This window comes from Taudactylus pleione, unplaced genomic scaffold (assembly GCF_031769625.1).
Source record: "Taudactylus pleione unplaced genomic scaffold, aTauple2 ptg000710l, whole genome shotgun sequence".
Lineage (NCBI taxonomy): Eukaryota > Metazoa > Chordata > Amphibia > Anura > Myobatrachidae > Taudactylus > Taudactylus pleione.
The window spans coordinates 1031748-1054729 of NW_028285112.1; the positions used below are offsets into that span (position 1 = coordinate 1031748).

The 22982-nt window shown below is 37.7% G+C and overlaps 1 protein-coding gene across 3 annotated transcripts in view; it reads right to left on the reverse strand.

Moving 5' to 3' along the window:
• Positions 1-22982, reverse strand: part of ADGRB3 (adhesion G protein-coupled receptor B3) — a 926819-nt gene that overhangs the window by 364319 nt on the left and 539518 nt on the right. For all 3 annotated transcript variants that reach the window (XM_088456639.1, XM_088456638.1, XM_088456640.1), the window contains 2 exons: positions 5963-6109; positions 1235-1310 (listed from right to left, as the gene is read on the reverse strand). In XM_088456639.1, coding sequence (XP_088312765.1) covers positions 1235-1310; positions 5963-6109 — 223 coding nt within the window. The remainder of the gene's footprint in view (positions 1-1234; positions 1311-5962; positions 6110-22982) is intronic.

Consider the following 22982-nt stretch of genomic DNA (forward strand, 5'->3'; position numbering starts at 1 on the left):
TGCTGTCGATGGGGAGTGACAGCACGCCCCCTTTGGTGGGCGTGCCGGGGGCGTGGCTGCCAGATGGAGGCGTTCCCATGGGAATGCCTATCGTCTGAGTCCGGCCCCACTGACATCAGTAGTGATGTCAGTGGGAGTGATTTTGGCTCTGATAGAGCCAAAATCACTCCAGGGCTTGCGGTCACCAAGACCCTACCGCAGGGTCTCGTTGCAAGCCCGATGGTCGCGATGGTCTTGACCACCGCGACCATCATCATGGATGCTCGCTATAGCTGTTGGTGGTAACCCACAGCTATGCGAGTGTCCATGAGGCCGCTCCAAGTTGAGGGAGGAGGGCCCTGATTCAGAGCAAGCGCTCTGGTCAGAGCGTTCGGCTCTGAATCAGGCCCTCTGTTAGGGGGGAAGATACAATATTTCTGCAATTAAGCAACAAAACACAGGTTTCTGTGTAGCTTATTTTTCTGATTTGCACCAAGCACAAAAGAAAAGGTCTGACTGACTTGTACTTGTACTTCATGTGTTAAAGATAGCACTACTTGCTTTTACTTTATAACTGTTTACTACTGTATAATGAGTTTACCACACTTACATATCTGTTTGAAAATAAAATAAAATAAACTGTTTCACATCATTCCTGCTCATCAATTGTAAATGTGTAGATGATCATATTATAATATAAATGGTACTAAATAACAGCAGGAAAATAAAACCATTGAGCTCTCTTGGTAACTATTTGCTGGATTTTAATCCTGAAGCACTAGGAGTAAGATAATTAGTCTTATCTTTACCAATGGACATGTCAATAAAAAATATTACCCTTGTATCAAAATCTATACTGATTACAACTGTGCTGTAAATGGTTACTTTGTGAATGTGAATCTTCCTTGAAAACATGCTGGTTGCTAGGCACAGTTAGCACAGTGATGTACTGTACAGTATGTGCCACAGCTCGCCACCCAGTGGCCTGCAGCAGAACACACATTTTAAAAGTCAAAAAGAAACATTCACTTCAACTTTTGAGAATTAGTATATGTGATGTGTAGAAGAACATGTCTACTGAAGAGCAATATTTTCACTAGTCACACACAGTGAATAACGATTGTGTAAACTTCTACACTTCTCTCAAAGAATCTGTTATTCAGCAGCAAGAAAATCAGGGCTAGAAATTGATCATGTAGCTGGGACACAGATATATAAATAAATACATTTGATAATAATTAAATATAAAACTTACCGTAACGTAGGCAAAAATAATCCTAAATTTTTATAGAATACAGCTCCAAGCACATATACTGTGGATTCATCAAGGTCTAGAAAAACAAAACAGGATATTGATACAATGTCACAATGTATTTTGTGCATTTTTAAACATATTATTAGACTTTTTTCATAACAAATACTGAAAATGACAGTTCAAAGGCTTGCAGTTTACACAGGAGCACGTTTATATGCAGCAAATGGCTTGATTAAGCATTAAAGCATTAATCACACTGCTCAGTTCATACTTACCCCCACCCCCCACACACACATACACACACTTCTACTGGCATGCAAGGCAGAGGGGGGGGGGTTACTCTTGCACAGTCTGTTGGGTATCACTTCAAGGGTTGTTGGATTGCGCCATCTTGTAGAGAAAAGTTATCTGATATTGATTTTCACACTACGATGGTGTTAGTGCGCAATAATGATTTCAATGAAGGACAAGGAAATACATGTCCAAACATTGTACATTAACTGCATTTGATTATAGTATACTTTTTTGCATTATAAATATTTTAGAATAAATATTAAATAATAAATTCTACAATAAGAATAACTGGTAGACATATATGATTTTATTGTACAAATACTAAAAGTATTGGTCAATACTAAAAGGTCATTTTCAGTGCCAAATTTCCTGGGGCAAGCCTTCAGAACCTGGAACTGACCCTGGAAACTAGAAAAAAAATTGGGATCTGTACGATATGTATTTCATTTAAATTATTAGATTATAAATGACACTATAATGCTATACAGAGATTCAGATTCTCAATACAGTCACATTATAGTTCCCATTAAATGAAGTTTTAATTATTTTGTTATCATACTGTAGTAATGCTTAAAGGTAGCACTGTGTCTTATCTCATGCTTCCATACGGAAACATTACAGACAGTAAAATGCTACATGCACATTTAATTCATATCACTCACACATTTCAACCTTTTAAACCCTTATTTTATAACCTCTTCTCATTGCTGACACCATTCATCAACCCTTGATTGGAACCTCTCATACGCAACGATAGATTCATTATGTCCAGTTAAGGTATAGTACAGTTGTGTGACACATTCAACACTCTGATGACATTGTTGAATAGTTTGTTCATTTTCTTTTAATTATACATTTTACATGTATTTGACAAGGGTCAGAGCACCTATTGTATTCATTCTTCAAAAGAAGATGTATTAATATGCACAAAATCACTGCTAAATCAGGTATGTGAAGGAAAATCTGCTTGCATGATAAATTGTATATATTTTGTTTGACTTTTCATTTACTGTAATTAGTAAATGTTATTTCATTGTAACAAGTGCAGGTTATTGTTTTGTTCTTCAATGTGAAGCTATTGATAGTGAACCCTAAAATAAATCATTTATATTTACATCCAGTTGGACATTTATGAAAACTACAGCATAAATAACTGCAAAAAAATAGCTTTAAACCATGGAAACCAATCAAACTCTATGGGGAACATAAGCTATATGGTGACATTCAAGCATGGGATGTATTATCTACAATTGTTTAGACTTGGAATTTTCAAGAAGGGGTGTTTCCTTAATTTGGAGCATCAATACTAAAAGCATGGTAAAGTTACATTTAAAAATGGCTGCTAGGTTTTCCCATACTATCCCTGGTCTTAGCATCTTATTTACTAAAGCTCATCAGAATCATAAGAAAAGACACTACCTAGCCACTTCTGATTGGCGATGCAACCTTGGTACCTCCCTCTAAAATTACCTAATTCATTAGTGAGTCTCTCTTTTATGTGTTTGACAGTTCCTTATATTATTATACAGCATTTACTAGCAACATTGCTTAGGCACATCTCTTTGTTCTCCTTACCCTCTCTCTACATTCATCTTTACGCTAAGTGGAGTGTACACAGGGCCGGTGCAAGGTTTCTTGGCACCGTAGGCATTTCTTCAGCCTTACGACCCCCCCTGCCCCCACCATTGATAGCTACACAAGCCCTTATACAGTGCCCCCAGTAGTGGCCCCATATGCAGGGGCCCCAGTAATGCTGGCAGTAGTGGTCCCCCCTATGTAGTGCCCCCAGTAGTGGTGCCCCCATGCAGTGCTTCCAATATAGTGCTCTTTATACAGTGCCCTCAGTAGTGCCCCCAGTAGTGGCCCCCCTATGCAGTTCCCCTTATATAGTGATCCCAGTAGTAACCCTCCCTATGCAGTGCCCTCAGTAGTGGACCCCCCGATGCAGTGCTCCCAGTAGTAGTCTCCCCCCCAGCAGTGCCCCTAGTAGTAATCCCCCTCCTCTATGCAGTGTCCCCCAGTAGTGGTCCCACCAGTGTGCAGTGCCCCCAGTATTAGTCCCCACAGCAGTGCCCCCAGTAGTAGTCCCCCCAGCAATGCCCCCAGTAGTACCCCCAGCAGTGCCCCTAGAAGTCCCCCCAGCAGTGCCCTAGTAGTCCTCCCAGCAGTGCCTCTAGTAGTCCCCCCAACAGTGCCCCTAGTAGTCCTCCCAGCAGTGCCCCTAGTAGTCCCCCCAGCAGTGCCCCCATCAGTGCCCCTAGTAGTAGTCCATTCCCCCTGCCAGACACACACACACACAAAAAAAAACCTCCACTTACCTTAATGCCCGCTCTGGCATCTGCTCCTCTGTCCGGCGTCCTCCCGGGCTGGCCCACTCTGCATGATGGGAGAGACATCATGACGTATCTACCATCAGCCACTGCGGGAGCCGGAAGATGGAGCTCATGAGTGAGCTCCAGCCTGGCTCCGGCAGTGGGCGCAGCAGCCGATGAGAGTCTGTCTGACTCTTATCGGCTGCTAAAACAAACACACAGCTGCCGGCGGCGGCTGTGTGTTTGTTGTGTGTAGTGTAGTGCGGACGGCACATATGTGCCGTCCACACTACCGCCCAGCAGTAGCCGACGCTCTTAGGCAAATGTCTAAGTTTGCCTAGTGGTAGCGCTGGCCCTGAGTGTACAGTAAATATAGAAACTAGCTACGCTTGATATATGTATGGTGCAAATGCTACTGGTTTTATAATTCATCCTACTCAACATATACCCATAAATATTATTTTTTATGTATTTTTTTACATATGTTAAAAGCACAAATGCATCCAACTCTGAATCCCCTGGTGATCACGTCTATGTATAGGACATCATCAAACAGCCATTAGTAACTACTTACTGAATAAAATAACTTATACCTATATATTTATTTATTATTATTTATTACCAGTTATTTATATAGCGCACACATATTCCGCAGCGCTTTACAGAGAATATTTGGCCATTCACATCAGTCCCTGCCCCAGTGGAGCTTACACTCTATATTCACTACACCACATGTGCACACACATACACACTATGGGTAATTTTGTTAGGAGCCAATTAACCTACCAGTATATTTTTGGAGTGTGGGAGGAAAAAATATACTGGTAGGGAGAATATACAAACTCCACACAGTTAGGGCCGTAGTGGGCATCGAACCAACGACCTCAGTGCTGTGAGGCAGTAATGCTACCATTACACCGTCTGTGCTGCCCACAGAATGCAAACTAATACTACAGATCACAGAATTATTGAAACTTTGTTAAGTAAGAAAATTTAAGGAGTAATATTTGGACCATGGAACATAAGTGTTTTGTTAGAGATTTTCCCCATTTTACCCCATTGTTTTCATATCTATTGCCTGCTCTTTACAACCCAGGCAACACTATGACCACACTTTTGGCTTGATTAAAATTAACCTGAATAATGACAAAATGCTAATATTTCTCACATTTCACTTTTGCATAAGAAAGTAAGGGCCTGAGGTGCTCGAATAAGGGCCGTCCTTATGAATTTTAGAGAGGCCTCCTGGCCGCTCGCATAGCTGTGGGTGACCACCCACAGCTATAGCAAGCGGCCAAAAAGATGGTCGCGATGGTCAAGACCATCGCGACCATCGGGTTTGCGACGAGACCCCAGTGGTAGAGTCTCGTCTGACGCAAGCACTGGAGTGCTTTTGGCTCTATCAGAGCCAAAAGCACTTCCACTGACATCACTCAGTGAGGCCGGCCCCAGACGGTAGGCGTTCCCATGGGAACACCTCCGTCTGGCCAGCCACGCCCCTGGCACGCCCACCAAAGGGGGCGTGCTGTCACTCACCATCGACAGCACGTTCCCTTTGTAGCGACACCCATAGCAAGAGCTTGCCCGTCGCTATCCGGGTCTCGCGCATGCGCACGACGGAGCCAGGCCCGTCGTGCACATGTGCACTGGCCCAACATCGACCCGCTTGCGAGCGCTCGCGAGCGGGTCTGAATCAGGCCCTGAGTCTCAGTTTGGCGTAAAACAAAAAGAGCAAGTAACGGTGCACCTGGGCAAACAGTATAGCAACGCAAGAGTTGCAAAAACTGCAAATAGATTTGTTATTGATTGTTTTTGCATGCATGGTAAATACTGGCTGGTTTGACATGTGGCCCACAAATACTTTAGTGTTAAGCAATTAAGATTTGAGATTGGACACATCCTTCTCACATCTAAATCTCTCTGCACATTTTACATCTGCCCCATCTGTAGTGCAGCACGGTTTTACCAAGAATCAGCCCCTAAATGTCTGTTTGGATGCTATGTATTGTAAAGCTTGTTTCTTCATAATTACCGGTCAATTATCATAAATGCCCCCATAGTCTTTAACCCAATCCTCAGAATCTGTTCCCACTTGGTGAAAAATGCATGAATGAATTTATACCTGATGGCATAGGAGTAAAGATGCTTTTTGGTATCACCACCTTGTCCTCAGAGTTTCTTGCCCAGTCTACCATTCCTTTTCTGCCTCTCATGGGGAAGGTGATATCTGTTAGAACTGATGATGCAGGCAGCTTTTGAATACTAGCCACTGAAATGATAATATAAACACAATTTATTAACATTAAACTGTCTTACAATAGATTATTTCCAATAAATGCACCACTTCAATCAACAATGAATATGTTTCATTTTTCAAACAGTAAGTAGATAAATATTGCATAACAACCATATTTATCTAGAATAAAAGGCTGGACTTACATTTGCATATAGCATGCTTTGCACTTGAGTGCAGATATTAACTATGGTTATAATAAAGCTTAGGGTTATATGGAAGAACGAACAAGAAGACTTAGCAACACAATTTCTTTAGATCCGAATTTAAAATGATTTGAAGTGACATTACAAGGATGAAATTCTGTAAACTGCTTTTGGAGACAAAACTGTTAGAATCTGACTAATGAAGCATTGACAATGTGTGTGAAGCCTGTAACACAATTACATCAGAGGTTTCTTAATCCTGCGTTCCACACAAAAGGCCAGTCTCCTGCATTGTATGTACAGGACTCCCTGGTGCCTCTTTACAGGATTTGCCATTCAACAGGAAGTATGGAATGACTTTTATAGACTAATAAAAATCATTGGACCATATATTTCAATGATATGAAGATTGTATATATGTAGTTTATTAACAATACAATTATGTATTGATATTGCAATAGTTTGTCCTTGACTAATGATAAGTACATTTATTTGTTTGAATTGAGGTTTGGAAGCATTTTGAGGTTTAAATGAATTGATCAAACATACTGTATACAGTAGTTGATGCCCCCCTTGGGGTTGGTGCTTACAAGAGTATGAAATACAGTAGGCAGTGGTCCTTTCATGCTGATCACAAGATGGAACACTCCACCCTAAAAAAAAACATTTGTTGTGTACTTGGATCTGCAAAGTAATAAACCATTGATGCTCATTTTCACGGTGCTAAGATTTGTGTCTGACATTATGGCTCATAGAGCAGGATTGTGACTATAAGGGATTTGGAACTCTAAATAGGGTACTGTGCAAAACACCTGCTTTATATCCACTATCCATCCATTTTTTGACAGATGAACATGAGGAGTGATAGATACACACATAAAGATCACTGACTTTTATGGAGACAGAAGTTCAATGCGCACATTTGCTTTACAGAAGTGGGCAACAGAGCACAGAAGGGGAGAAAAAGAATATGTAAAGTACTTGTCACTCTATAGGGAGCAATGATCTCTCATGGTCACATTAATGAAGAATATATCTACTCTCCACTCTTGAGAGAAGCCTCAGCAACCCAGAATTGTATATAGGTGTATGTACATGCAGAACAATCTGAATAGATGCACTGTGCATAAATGTATATGCCTATATGATTTTGAGCTTATATTTTGATAGCTAACCCTTCTTATACTAACATGGCCAGTGTTGGGATACAGCAACACAGGCTGAAAAAAGCTTAAAAGTTGCTTTACAGCCTACAGGAGGAGAAATGTATAGTTACCAAGCCAAAGAAAGGTAGAACAACTTCATTTAAGAAATAAGAATACAATATTTTTTTGTAAAGGGTATTTCTGTTGGTGAGGTATGGTGGAAAGGATTGGAGATAAGTGAGAGAACTTCTGCTTCACAAACCTAAGCATTTATGTAGAAGATCTAGGCAAACAAATCGAAGTGCATGAATTGAAAAAAAAGTTGGCTTTGTACCATCTCAGCTGTTTTGTGCTCCCATAAATGACCTCTTATTATAGTATCCTTTCAGCCATCATGTTCTAACTTTCTAAGTGTTATTAAATGGACGTCTTCTTTGTATGCATCCACCATACACTGAACAGACACTAAACAGACATTAGGCAGTGTGAGTACCATGTCTTGTTTAAAATGTTGGATAATTATTTTTAGTGCCTGGAAACAAAGGGTGCTATAAGGTTGATGTTCAATTGTGCAACTTTTGCATTTGCCATATCCCAAATGTGACAGGAGCAAACCACTGTAAACATGAATTTAATCCCAATGTCAGCAGTTTTCTATGTCTTCCTTTTGTCCCTGTCGAACTATTGGCTGTCTAACATCTGTTGTCAATCTAGACATTGTCTATCTATTGACTGGAACCCACATAAATTATACAGGCAATTCAACATGTAACAAGTAAGGATAAATTCTGCAAGAGAATAATTCCATATTTAGAAAAAGGAAGTTATGAATATTTTGGATGATTTCAATTTATTTACAGTGGTTTGCACTCACTGTATATGCAGTATGGCACATAAGCAAGTTTTATGAAGATGCTCTTGTAAACGTGCCCTTAGTATTATGTCACATACATATTTATGATCTGTACATTTATCATAGAGATATGCAGTTTTTTGTAATATATTTAACACTAGTCCTTTTGCAGTCAATTCATTATGTAAGCCAAATGAATTAGAAATTATCTTAAATAGAGAACAAGATAGTACTGCATATGTTTTGTTTGATTGTAAGCTCTCTCTTGAGCAAGACCCTTTTTATAATTTGTCTTCATTTATTTTGTTTACCTGATTTGTCCCTGTCTGTCTAACATATGCACTGTTTCCTCAATGTGACACCTTATAAATGACAATAATAATAATCTTTTATTTGGAATTCTTGTTAAAACATTACTAGTTAGAGATATGTGCCTTATATAGACATACCAGAAATATATTTCTGCTTTTTCCACTCATTTTTCTAACTCTAACCACCTGGGCTGCATTAATTAACTATGTTGATGCCACAATTAGTTCTGGAGTTAATACATTCAAAAACTATTGCAGTTAGAAAGGCAGAAACAAAGTTTATCACACTGTGGAAAGTATTCAAGTTGACAGGTATAGACATGTGTTTTACAGTACTGTTTGAGCTAGAGAGTTGCTCTGAAGTTTGTTCTGAAATAAAAATAAAATGTTAGTACAAATCAACAGGGATACCAGTAGTCAATGAGCAAAGCGCTCCATGGTGCCAACACAAATCACATTCAATTTATCTGCTTCCATAACAATGTTTCTCAGTAACATATGCCTGCAATAACTAAAAAGACTTGTAACCATCCCCAAACAGGCATCTTGTTTTTTTGTTTGCATTTATACTTGTGAATTTTTTTTTAGTTTTGTATTTTGAACTAAACTATTATATATAAATAATATGTTTTCTTTAGCTTACAAAATATGATGATCATTATTACATGCAGGGGGTGATTTAAATAGCCCGAAAAAAATATCAGTGATGATAAAGGGAGGCAGCCTCAGCTTTATCGCCCGAGGCTATTCATTTAGGCTCCCTTTTCCCCCTGATACCTGTGTAAATTGAATCTCCCAATGCGATACATTATTTTACATACTCTGCAATTTATTTTCATTGTGAAACTCCAAAGCCCCAGCAGACTCAATTTGTATTTGACAGTCACAATTTGTTGATGTCTGAAAAGTGCATAATATACCAATATTGGAGTCTGTATACAGTACAAATAGTGTACTTAGGACTGATTAGACCTGGGCAGAATGAATTTGGAACTTAGCTATACAGTAATTGTAATAAGTTATTCCCTTCAATGATGGAATCTGTAAAAAAGTAATAGCTTTGGTTATATATAGTATTTTGTTCATCTTTGGTATGATGCTATAAGAAGCTTGTCTGTTGGTAGGGAGTCCAAGAAGTGGCGCATTTGTACATAAGAGCCCAGAGTGCTTGCTTTGAAAGGTAGCGAATGCCACCCTGAAGCCAATGTCAGAGAGGTCAAGAGCAAAGCAGTTGCCTGCTTCTATTGAAGGCTTGGAATAACCATAGGAAAGTCCAATGGGGAAGTCAGGTTTAAACCACTACAGGAGTAAGGTCTAGTGTGCAGTGAGTCAGTTAGTGCCCATTTTTTCCATTGTTCATGTTCTATTTCTATACATGATGGAATTAAGGTGAATATTTTCATAAATTCTTACATTTGCCTGCAATTAAAGCTGTGTGACCAACTTAGTATGTTTATAATAGTGTATGGACATTGAAAGTTTCAATCTGCTTTTCACTAATGTGGTCCTTCGTTGAACAGCAATTTTATGTCTAATCTCACTATAGAGTCTTTTCCAATTGGTATGTGGGTCTCTTATATGTTTTCTGGCAAACTGTAGGTAAACGATTATCAACCATGGCTTTCTTTTTGCCACCCTATTATAAATCTAAGGGGCATGTTCAGTTAGCATACCATATGCTATCTATCAGCCCTGTGCCCCAGAAGGTGCACTTAACATGCATGTTTCCTCTCAGCCTCAGGAGGCGTGGGAAAATGGACTTATAATTGAATAGCTCTGGGCATTAAATCTGGAGCTTTCCCCACACAGTAACAACACAGGTAATTGCATATGCCCCTAATATTTGTTAAGTGACTGCCAATTTATGTCCCATTGAATAATTGTTGCTTTTATGTTTTTAAATGTTTTATTACATGGGCAGTTATGCTGCGCTCATCAGCCTCAAATGCTCCTGCTTTTTTATAACAGCCTTCCTATTTATTTGCATTCCTAATACCCCAAAAACCTGTCCTTTAGCAGGGGGAAATAGGCTATGTCGGAACTTAACCTTAAACCTCATTAACACTTATCTAAATATCTTGTCCAGCAAAACCAAATCTTTTTTTTTTCATCTAATTTGGCAATTTATCTAGGAATGACCTGACCTACCCCAGTTCCTTCTATCGTGATACAATTTGCAAGCCCCATACACGTTGTAACCGTGATATGCGGGTCCATACACTTTCTCTAAAAATGGCCACGAAAATATGTGTATGACTTTATAAAATAGTCTCTATTTTTGTTAGTATCATTTCTTTTTAATTTCATAAAGATTATTCATTGAAATATATTTCTTGTTACCCAAAATACAGTAGTTGTAACGTAAACATGGCACACTAAAAGCTATAATTACGATACTTAGCAAGCTAAGGGAGAGAATAGATATTTAAAGTGCATTTCACGTCAGAGGGAGGATGAGTCAGCTATCTTGGGAGCAGATGTATTGAGGACACATGGAAATGTAAAGTAGATTAAAAAACAAAACACCTGCTCAACTGTACAGTATTTTTCCATTAAAGTCAGAGTTTAGCAACCATCAACAAGGAATGTGATGCTACCTCTTTAATATTAGAAACAAGATCTTTTTGTTGGTTCCTGTGAGGCTGCAGCTTTTCATATGTAAACTGTGGGTCAGAGTAAAACTCCAGGAACTCATACATTTGCTATATTATTTTTTGCATTATGGTCACTCAATTTATAAACAGCAAATGTATACTGACACTGGGAACAATGATCCTTGTGCCTTCTGTATTTTCCACATGTATTATTATTATTATTATTATTATTATTATTATTTCATTTATAAAGTGATAATCTATCACTCAGATATTTTCTTTGAAAAAATCAAGTTTGTCAGAAGAAACGCGTCAGTAGGTGTGTTTGGGAAATTCATCATTCCTACATGCTGCTATCCACAGCATTATACGCACTGGGGTGCCGCTATCCAGGAGCAATTTATTTGCATGTTATTACACCGCTGAGGTTACACTACATCTTGCTCAATAGAGATCCATTATCCATGAGACAGGGGGGTCTTAGTTGCATCAGAGCTACATTTGGCAGGTCCCCCTCATCACAACATATAATATCTGGAGACCAGCGAGAGTGTATACTGGAGGTATCAGGAGATACAATTACATGGGAGAGTCATCTAGCAGGTCACAAGCCAGCTCAGTTTGCCCCTTTAATACATCATAGTGGTTGGACACCGGCGGTGAGTTACTGTATTGGAGCACACGGCAGGTCGCAAGCCGGCTCCATTAATCATTTGCTTATATATTCACTAGCAAAGACTGATTTCTGGTTTTTACTCATGTTGCTTTGGAGTGAACTTAACAATCATTGAGCTAACTATGAATAGATTCTTTATATATTTGCACACAGATTACTATGCATATTGGTTTATGTAATTTATACGTACACTGTATGTTTGCAAGTAGTTTTTTTTGTACAGGATGCTTATGATTACAGGTTGATTAATAGTATATATTATATATTTTTTAATAAATATGTATTTGTGAATAATTATCACCACTATAGCGCTGTTTATATTCTCTTTGGGTTCTGTTTACTAAGCAGTGTTAGGAGACAGAGTGAAAAGTAATAAGGTGCCAGCCAATCAGCTCCTAACTGCCATCTTACAGTGTTTGAAAAATTACAGTTGGGAGCTGATTGGCTGACACCTTATCACTTTTCACTCTGTCTCCTAACACTGTTTAGTAAATAGACCCCTTTGTTTTTTATATTGGGTTGGCTACCCATTTGCAGCTGCTTTTGGTGGTGTATAGAGATACCAGTACCTACCACAGTAAAATACTGTGTTGTATTTCTCAGATATGTAGCTTATGAAAATTATGAGATAAATAGTTTATATACAATGAAGTGAAATAAAAGATAAAGATGGGGATACGTAAGTCAATGGAATAACAAGTGTAGCTGTGGGTGGTGAAAGCATACTTTGCTACCGTAAGGAAGAAGAATGATCAGGCACCAATATTTAAATAGCCATTGGTGACTGGCAACTACCATCAGTGTGTTATGGTTGGACTGAGGAAAGACAATGTTAGAAAGTTTAATGAAAATGCTCACCTGATAAAGCCCAAACACCATAATTAATCACAAGTAAAAAATAAAAGAATATATTGATCATAAATAACTGCTTTCTACCAAATAAGCTAGTCTATGACTGTTGAATTTTGTTACCATTAAAAAAGTCTAGATGTGCACTCTCAAATTTTTCTACCATCTGGCCATAGTAGCCACATATCTGGCTATTTTATGATAGTGCTGCTCTTTGTGTAAACTGACAATCTTTTCCTTACACACAACAGCTTGTTTGCTGATACAAAGTAACATAAACCACAACTTACTGTAAACAGTAATTTCGCCTGACAAAAATACACAACGTCAGTACTATTATATAAAATTTATGAGACTTGTAGACACTTTTGGGAGCCAGTGGAGTAGATTATCAATACAAGCATTTCAATCAGACCCAGTGGAGGAACAATTTTAAGGAAGAAGGAAATTGGATTTGCGTTGAAAAGACAGACAGTTTTGAGGAATGAAATGCCATGGTAACAAGCTGTTTCCCTTTAGATACATTAGTTAGTGAGCTTGAAAAGTGAATTACGAAATCATCTCTCCAGTGTTTATTTCTGTCACGAGAACAACTGATTTCTGCAGAGCTGTGTGGGAGGGAACCTCTGTACATGCTATCAATGTGCTGCACTAAACAGGAAAAAAAACTATTTTGACTAAAATACTGTATGTGTCTATGTTACACAAATTATTTGAGTCTGCTGAGATGAGTTTACTGTGAATGATTAGATGATATTAGTCTCCATGTAGCTTCACTCCACACTACTGGCCCCCCTTTGTTTTACACTTATTCCTAAACCGACAGCTGATACCATGGCAACTAGTACTATTACAGAGGTTCCAAGTAATGTGCACTACTGCAGCCAAACATACTGCAGCCAAACATACTTAATACAGGCAGGATAAATGTTTTAAAAATATGACACAAATGAACATTCCAACTATAAACCTTACATCTTGTTATATGTTTCTATCATTTGTTTTGGCCACGTAAAAATATGCTAAAACTATTACTACTGTATTTACTTTAGTAATGAAAACATATTTCTGGTCATTTAGCTAAGCATGGTACAATACCCTCTGTGGTTACAACACATGTCTATGTTTCTGCGGTTGCACCTAGATTGCCATTGAGCGTGTGTTTGCAGAGAAAGATTTTAGTGATTGTAGAGAATGAGACTTTTTGCCAGCTAATGACAGCTATTGTAGAAAGTAAATGCACAGATTTGCTTAGTTTTTAGGAGCAGTAAAAAAACAAAAACAAAAAAAACTTTGGGGCTATATTTATTATCACTTGGTTTTTCAAAGCCACCAATGATTGTTGGCTTTGGATTTAAATCGGCAATAGAAATAAATGCTAAGCCAGCCTGGTTTAGCATTTGTTTTTGTTGCTGCTTTAAATTCCTTAGTCAAAACCGCCGGCCTTCAGCGGTTTTGACAAACCGTGGATTAGTAAATCTAATACCCGGACACACTAAAGTGCCACATGAATTCAGAAACATTCTCTATTTTCTCTCATACTTAATTTAAACCATAAAGGAGTTTATCCAAGATTTTATAAAAGAGAAAACTACAAGGTTTCATTTTAGGAAAAATGTACATTTGAAAATAAAACTACAAAACTAGTCCATATAAAAATGTTTGTTAGCATGTTCCTACTGTGATGCATTGGGGATAGAAATCTCTTCATGTCCCAACCTGCACAGCCACTGCAGAAAATATTTGATGTATCCCTGAATGTCACAGCGAGTACCCCTGGGAGTACCAGTTCCCCAGATTGAGAACCACTTCTGTAGAAGATAAAGCTAGCCTTGTAGCAGTACACTGCATGTGTTTCACAGATAAACACAAATGGTTAGATATCATGTAATTTGACAATTGTGTTGATTTGTGCATTTTGTAAAAGAAGAGATAATGATAAAAAGAGACACTTGGAAAAAGCCCAAAAGACTTTCACCACTTGTGTTAAAATATTGCTGCACTTATGTTTTTTAATGCTATTAAAACCATATAAGCTGATATGGGGCCGAAAACCATTTGTTACAATGACCCTATACCATGAAGCTTTTGGAAGTGTGGTCAATTCCCTTTTGTGTCGTGGTGCTCTATTACTGATTGTACCTGCTCACTTACACACATTCACCACAAATGAATGCATTGGTGTCAATAGACTGTACTTCACTGAACCCACAACCTCAAGTGCAAGCACTTATAAACCGCTTCATGTGATAGCAATAGCATATGACATGTGGTATCATTGATTTTTAATCCAATGCCAGTGGGTAATCAGCCTAGGAAAAATTCAAAAGGAAACATGAAAATATAATTAAAAAAGGGACACTTGCAAAGCATTGGGAGCAGAGTTGTAGCACTGTATAAGTAACATGAGACATGAAAGAGAGCAATGAAGACTAAAAAAATCCTAATGAGTACAGTATGAATAGTAATAATAACCTGTGTTAAAAGGGTTAAAGAGGCATTAGTATTATCCTTTTTTATAAAATGCTGACACATAGTGTAGCGATGAGAGGAACATGCCTCAAACAAATTGCATACAACAATATGAAATAGAAGGTAAAGAAGGTCCTGCACAAATGAGCCCACAATCTAAAGCTGGGTACACACTGACAGATATATCTGTCCAATCTGTCTGATGGAAAGGAAAATCTGGTCTGTCTTCCAGGGTTTTGGAGCAAATTTCTATTGGTATTTGCTCCCATACATTACCAGATTTTCCTTCCCACCAGACATACATACAGTAAAATACCAGAATTGTATGTAGTCATTATGTCAACATTTAGAATGTCAACATTCAGAATATTGACACAATAATGTTGACATGATCTGACTGTCGACATTCAGGATGTGGACATGTTCAGAATGTTGATATTCAACATGTCGACATCCGCAATGTCAACACTGACATAAAATGAATGTCGACAAACAGAATGTTGATACGTGATTATAGGGTTAAGGTTAGGCTTCAATTAGGGTTAGGGTTGGGCTACAATTAAGGCTAGGGTTAGCCTGCAATTAGGGCTAGGGTTAGTGTAGGGTTAAGGTTAGGGTTATGCTAGGTTTAACTTAAAATACCATTGTCTACATTCTGACTGTCAACATTCACAATGTTGACATTCTAGCACTGTAAACAATGTCAACATTATGTCAGTACCGGCAATGTAGAGAATGTCGACATGTTAACTATTAACATACTGAGCATGTCCCATCCTGAATCTGTTCCATGCATATGCACTGTAACCACCTAGTTACCCCCCATTTCACAGACAGAGAAGTGACCGCACACAAAGCAAACCATCTATTCTTGTAACCTCTGACAAGGTGCATGTGCATGGTGTGGCACATGCGCAGTTTGCTGATAGTGGCGGGATGCGTCCGCGTCTGGATTTGTAATCAGGCCCGATGTGAGGTGGAGAAAAATAAAAGTAATTTAAAAGAAAACTTAAAACAGTCGTCTGCTTGTAAATGTATCGGTCTTTTACCATTTATCTTAACTGAACTTCTGGTTTGAATGAAGGCTGTTGTTTTAAGGTGCATAGGCACTCTTGTGCTTATCCACCAACATGGAGTAGCTGCAATATGTGCCTTGTGTTTTGTCCTTAGCCTCATATTCAATGCTGTAAACAGAGACAAGACCATTCTACCCCATAATAGCATTATATTCTACTCCTCTACTGGTACCTTAGTGTTTTACAAGGTTTCAAAGAAATCCCTCATGTTGCAGATTGGCATGTGGGTAGATTGTGTAATCTAACAAATTTGCCAAAAATTATGTGCTTGTTTTTCCAGGACTATCCCATTTATTCTACCCAAAATTCTTAACTGGCAACCTTAATTTCCCATAATTTCTATTAATACTGAACCCAAACTACAGTAGTTACAAGTTTTCCCTAATTTAAAACCTTAAAGTGACATGTGAGTTTTTATTTAACAATTTAAAATTTTGAGAGCCCATGGTAAAGTCATCTGTTGGCAAAGATCTGTAGCCAGGTGAAAATAGTTGCCAAACAGACCTGGTCTAGCTTCCTTGTATAAACTGCTGTAAGTGGTTTCAGGAGTATTTTCTTCCCTGTAGTTCACTCAACAGGAATTAGCTTGGTATTTATTTCACAAAAGCAGAATCCCATAACCTCCATTGGTCAATTTATTAAATATAATTACAATATTTTTTTTTCTTTTATCTTGGTTTGTCTAAAGGGGCCTATCCATTAGCAGGTAAATTTGAACGATGAACGATATATATATTGTTCAGTTGTTCAATTTATCTGTCATGGATAGGCCCTGAACGATGACAGATGCGCACTCCCGCGGCCGACAAATTGTGTCTTTCGTCTCTCCGACATGTTGGTCAATTATCGCTTATCGCTGACAGATATTAGAAATATCTGTCAGTTTATAAGCGGTAAACTACAAACGATATTTTTAATGAAAATTAATAGAAACATAAAAAAAAATCACTCCATGAATGATGTCATGCAATATCGTTCGTCGTTCGCAAAAATCTGTCATGTAGATGACAGATATCTGTCACCGCACCTCCAGGAATTTTCAAGGGATACATCTTTTGTCTTTCATCGTAGAGAAAGATCTACTAATGGATAGGAGAAAAACTAACAGACAAATGCACATAAAGATAAATACTTGGAACTTGCCTTCAATGCCAACCAATCACAAGCATTTTTACATTCTAGCAACTTGTGATTGGCTGGTGGTGAAGAGAATTCCAGTATAATTGTTGATTGCTTTGCTTCAGCTATTTGTAGTGTGGGTAAATAATTTTTAGGGTGATTTTTGGAGTTTGTTTCTTTTCCTGATTTAATAACAATGGATCAAGAAATGAGAAATTAAGTTTAAAACTAAGTTTTATTTTGTATTTATTAAATAGTAAACAAAGCTTTTGGAATATATTTTATAATAATAATAATAATAATAATAATTTTATTTATATAGCGCTTTTCTCCCATAGGACTCAAAGTCACTTTTATTCAATTAAACTTCATTTTTAAATATTGTAGTTGCCTTTATTATGTTGTTTTATTTTTAGGTGTTGGGCAGGGGTGTTACAACCTATGTCCAGTATTATGGAACCACAGGGGTCCTAATGAAAATTAAATCAGACTATGAACATGACAATGTAAGGACCTGTTATAAATTAGAACGATCCATTAAGGGGTACCATAACCCTACCAGTTCTAACATGCAAAAAAAAAAAACATGAACGAAGACTGAAATTGATACCACTGTTACATGAGAAACCTGTAACCTTGTCTCCTGTTTTCAGTACCAAAAAACATTAATACTGTATATGTTACTAAACACCCAATAGATAGCAATGTTATAGTAATAATGAATTTAGAAATAGTGGCAATGATGTATAATTTATAATAATAGTATAGTAAAAATACTCTAATTTATATGGGCTGCACGGTTATAGTATTGTTTAGCATCACTGCCTCACAGCACTGAGGTCTTGAGTTTAATTCCCACCACAGTCCTAACTGTGTGGAGTTTATATATTATCCCCATGCTTGCGTGAATTTCCTCCAGTTTCCTTCCACAATCCAAAAATATACTAGTAAGTTAATTAGATCCCAACAAAAAATAACCCTAGTGTTTGTGTATGTGTGTGTGCTTGCGGTAGGAAATATAGATTGTAATCACCACTGATGCAGGGACTGATTTGAATGGCCAAAATAATCTCTGCAAAGCATTGTGTACTATGTGCACTAAATTACTGTTAAAAAATAATAAATATACTGTACACATCTTGAATTTTAATGCTATAATACACGGCTCAGAATTCAAAATTTGTATATCATTTTATTCTTTTCCACTTTAGCTTCTAAGCTTTTAGTGCTGCCATTTATACTGAGAATAGGCAAATTAGCAAATCCTTATACTGTATTTTTAAAGAGCTGCAATATAATGCTAAACTAGCATTATACCGCCGTATACTAATTCACTAAATAACTCAATAAAGATTTGTGTAGCATACAGACTGACAGTGCTTCCAGCAGTAAGAAGCCTCATACAGTAGCTGTAAGTCTCACATGTCAAGTTAATGGCTCTAATGCCCTATGTTTTTTTCTTTTTGCATCCAGGAGATCTTGCATACTTATCTTCCTTCACTGTCTGATATATTTATAGTTATGTCATTTTGTTGCCATTCTGCTGTAATGTTTCTTACAGTTCCATTTCAAAATATTTTGTGTAAAAATATCTGCAGTCAAACAAATGTTATTTGCCACTAATTAATGCCTTATTAAAAGTGTACTTACTAAAAGAGTTTCTGAGATTATATATTGCAGTGAATTTAATATAATGTTTTGGATTAAATATTTTCCTATTGAGGCCAGTGACATAATATATATATATATATATATATATATATATATATATATAAAAACGACAGGCTCAATCCACGGCACTCGACCATCTGGGGTGCCCTTGGTATGGGACCACACCATCTACATAAAAAATATCATACAAACTCGGCACTCACATGCTTTTCAAACTGCAACTCCTTTGAACAAAGGGAATGTTGGTTCCAAAATATTGCAATAATTTGTTAAGCTGGCCACCGCTTCACGGTCATTCCCATCTAGCCAGTCCCTACACTGATTCTCAGATAAATGAACTTGATCTGCCATCTTGGGCTCAAGCTTGCATACATTTTAAACATGAAACTGGGTCCTGCCTTAAAGAGGCAGGACCACACCCAGGGCTATCAGTTAATAAGCACCTGGAAAAAGAAAAAAGTTTGTCTTACATTTGAAAAACAGGGTACCCTAGCAAGTGTGACCACAAAATTTAAATAAACGACAGGCTCAATCCACGGCACTCGACCATCTGGGGTGCCCTTGGTATGTGACCACACCATCTACATAAAAAATATCATACAAACTCGGCACTCACATGCTTTTCAAACTGCAACTCCTTTGAACATAGGGAATGTTGGTTCCAAAATATTGCAATAATTTGTTAAGCTGGCCACCGCAGATCAAGTTAATTTATCTGAGAATCAGTGTAGGGACTGGCTAGATGGGAATGACCATGAAGCGGTGGCCAGCTTAACAAATTTTTTAAATGTCATTCCCAGGGGTGCAGGCTATTTTTTTTAAGCCTGCACCCCTAAACCCCAATTCTGCACTTTTTTTGACACCTATTCAATGGTGAAAACTTATCCCCATTTTTTATCAAAGACTTTTCAAAACTGCGATAAGTCTTTGAAATTAAATACAGTGTAAAAGTCAAACCTGCGATAATGACTTCAAAAGTGCGATATTAACGCAAAAATGATGTTATCGCTCCCATATTGAATACCCCTGTAAGACTTCAGAGTGTGCAATATTAAAGAGGTAATCAGCCAAATTTCATCACAATAATATATAACATGTACCGAATTAGTATCAAAACGCAGATATCTTCCTAGTGACCAAAATACAATACAGAGAGCATCCCAGTTATTGACATTCAATATGAATATCCTAGTGACTCCCATACAATACCAATATCATTCAACTGACCACCATACAATACACAGAGCATCTCAGTGACGACTAACAGAGCATATTAGTGACCTCACATAATATCAACTCATCATTTGTTTACATAATATGTCAGGTGGAATAGCCAGCATATGATGTCTTTCAGATCTAGCAACTGGTTCTTCAAAAAAAAAAAAAAATTGTAAGTAAAATTCACGTGGGATGATGTCTAGTGATCAGGGTGGCCAAAATGTCTGAAAGTGGGTATTAGTCGACACATTCAGACATCTTGGCAACATGAACAATCAGTCTCTGCTTACAGGTTACTTCTTTGCCGACCCTGGGCATTTGTTTACCCCTTCTCAATAATAATTTACTCCTTCAGCATTATCATAACAATTAATTATATTTATATTCATTACCTGCCTCAGTTTCATTAAAAGAACCGATACATCTTAATGGACCCAATATAAAGCATTAACCTCTTCCACCCCATAATCAAACCCAATAATCTTAGCTAACCCCTTTGTAACTACACTACACCCTGCCCTCCTTCCACTAGAGTAGTCATCATTACTGTTGTCGGCATATACACCTACCTCATGCTAGGTGCAAGAGATTCTATGTAAATAGATGTCTGCTCGGCAACTTATAATATGGTAACTCTGATTACACACTCATGCCATGGTTCTCTTATATGTATGTCTAGTTGTTGCTCAGTTGCCACCCATGTGATGGATGAGAGAAACAGTGAAATGTGTCCAACTCAAAATCGCATGGATATACACAAAGATGCATATCTTCATTGTGGCACAGGTGCAGTTGGCAAATAAAAACACTATATAGGGCAGTATTCGTACTTGCCTGATCAGGCTCATTGTCTACATTTTGTCATTTCGTTAAATTTGTATAATGGTATCATTGGAAAGTTCAGAATTATGCACTGTGTAAATCAGAATAATAGGTAAACAAGTATAACAAATACAAAAGTTTTTGAAATTTGCACAAATGCAGATTTACATGGTTGCTAAAATGAAAGTATCTGTACTCAGATAGCATGGAGAAAGTTCTGTGGCTCATAAAAAATGAAAAATAGACAACAAATACTTCAGAATATGTGCTAATTACTGAACAAAAATATTGGTTAAAATTTTGTCAACAGCTGCTGCAATACCGCTGTTGTTCAATGTGTCCTCCATGTTGGTTAACAACAGTTTCTTTTTGAAGAATAGCATGATCTACAGCAGAACATAATATGTCAGGTGGAATAGCCAGCATATGATGTCTTTCAGATCTAGCAACTGGTTCTTCAAAAAAAAAAAAAAAATTGTAAGTAAAATTCACGTGGGATGATGTCTAGTGATCAGGTTGGCCAAAATGTCTGAAAGTGGGTATTAGTCGACACATTCAGACATCTTGGCAACATGAACAATCAGTCTCTGCTCCAATGGAAGTTACATCTTTACCGACCCTGGGCAAAGGCCATATAGACAAATGCCTATAAAAAGGACATATAGGTGAATGCAGCATGGGGGTGCCCGGAAGGCACCATCCTGCCCTTAGACAGGAGGAATCCCCTGCAGATGTGACCTCTCAGCAGTGATGCTGCAGTGCATTTTTTGGCATTGTTGTGATGCTGCTATAACAATGACCTCTTTGTTGGAAAAAATAATATATAAAAGAAATGAACAAACTGGCAAAAAGTCAAGGAAATACACAGCTGCCTTCTCCCAGACAATATTAATTTAACTTAGCTTTCTACAGCATATAATCTTACTTGGCAGCTTTTGTAGGTGTGTTTATCCCCAGCAGGAAATTCTCTTTTTTTTTAATGTACTGCTTTGCGTGTACAATTTTGCATGTACAATAACAATAAAGCTTATATTCTAATCTTGGTGCCTGGAGACAGAGCTTCTTGTCTCAGACCACAAGCAAAAGTAGCCAACAATGGGATTCAAACCAGGCTCCAACAAGCTTCTTAGCATTATTGACATCCAGCCATTATATTTAACCACTGATCTGTTCCATATCCCAATTTCCAAATACATAGAATTTGAAATAAACAAACTGTTATATCCCTTAAAGGAAGACAAGCAATTTGAATAGAACACAAAAATAATGCAGATACAAATAAAAGACAGCATTATGCCTATCTAATCTGTGTATAATTTGATCAATTCCAAAATATGTTCTGTGCTTTCTGACCACATCCTGAGCTCTAGTTTGATCTGGACACAGCATGGAGGCCAAATTGAGAGTTAAAATGCTGATTTATCTGCTCATGGTGTAGAATTATATTTGTTTGCAGAAAAAGGAAATAAATAAAAATACAAAGAGGTTTTCTGGCCAGCCATACAGAACTTTATCTTTCAAGCTTGCAGTAAAAGAAATAAACCCACCATGCGGCATCAAGACTCTCTCTTTAGTATACACTATTTACATCTCAAGGACAAGTTGTTACAGGAATATTAGTGTGCTTTAATGCATCATCCAGCCATGGAGTGGATCTGCTTAGTACAAAGTTTGCAAACTAGTAACCCCCAGTTAATCATTTTTTCAGGCCTCTGTGTATTCAAACATGCAAAATCAGAACAAAACTATACCCATGATTGAGCCACCCAGACCCATTCCAATCTGCAGAAAATGCCCGCATGGAGACTAAACTCCACTCTTTTTTTGCAAGCCCTATCTCTTCTGAGGTCCTTTCTCCATGACTGTGCTGCAGAAATCGGATAGTTTGGTGGTATGC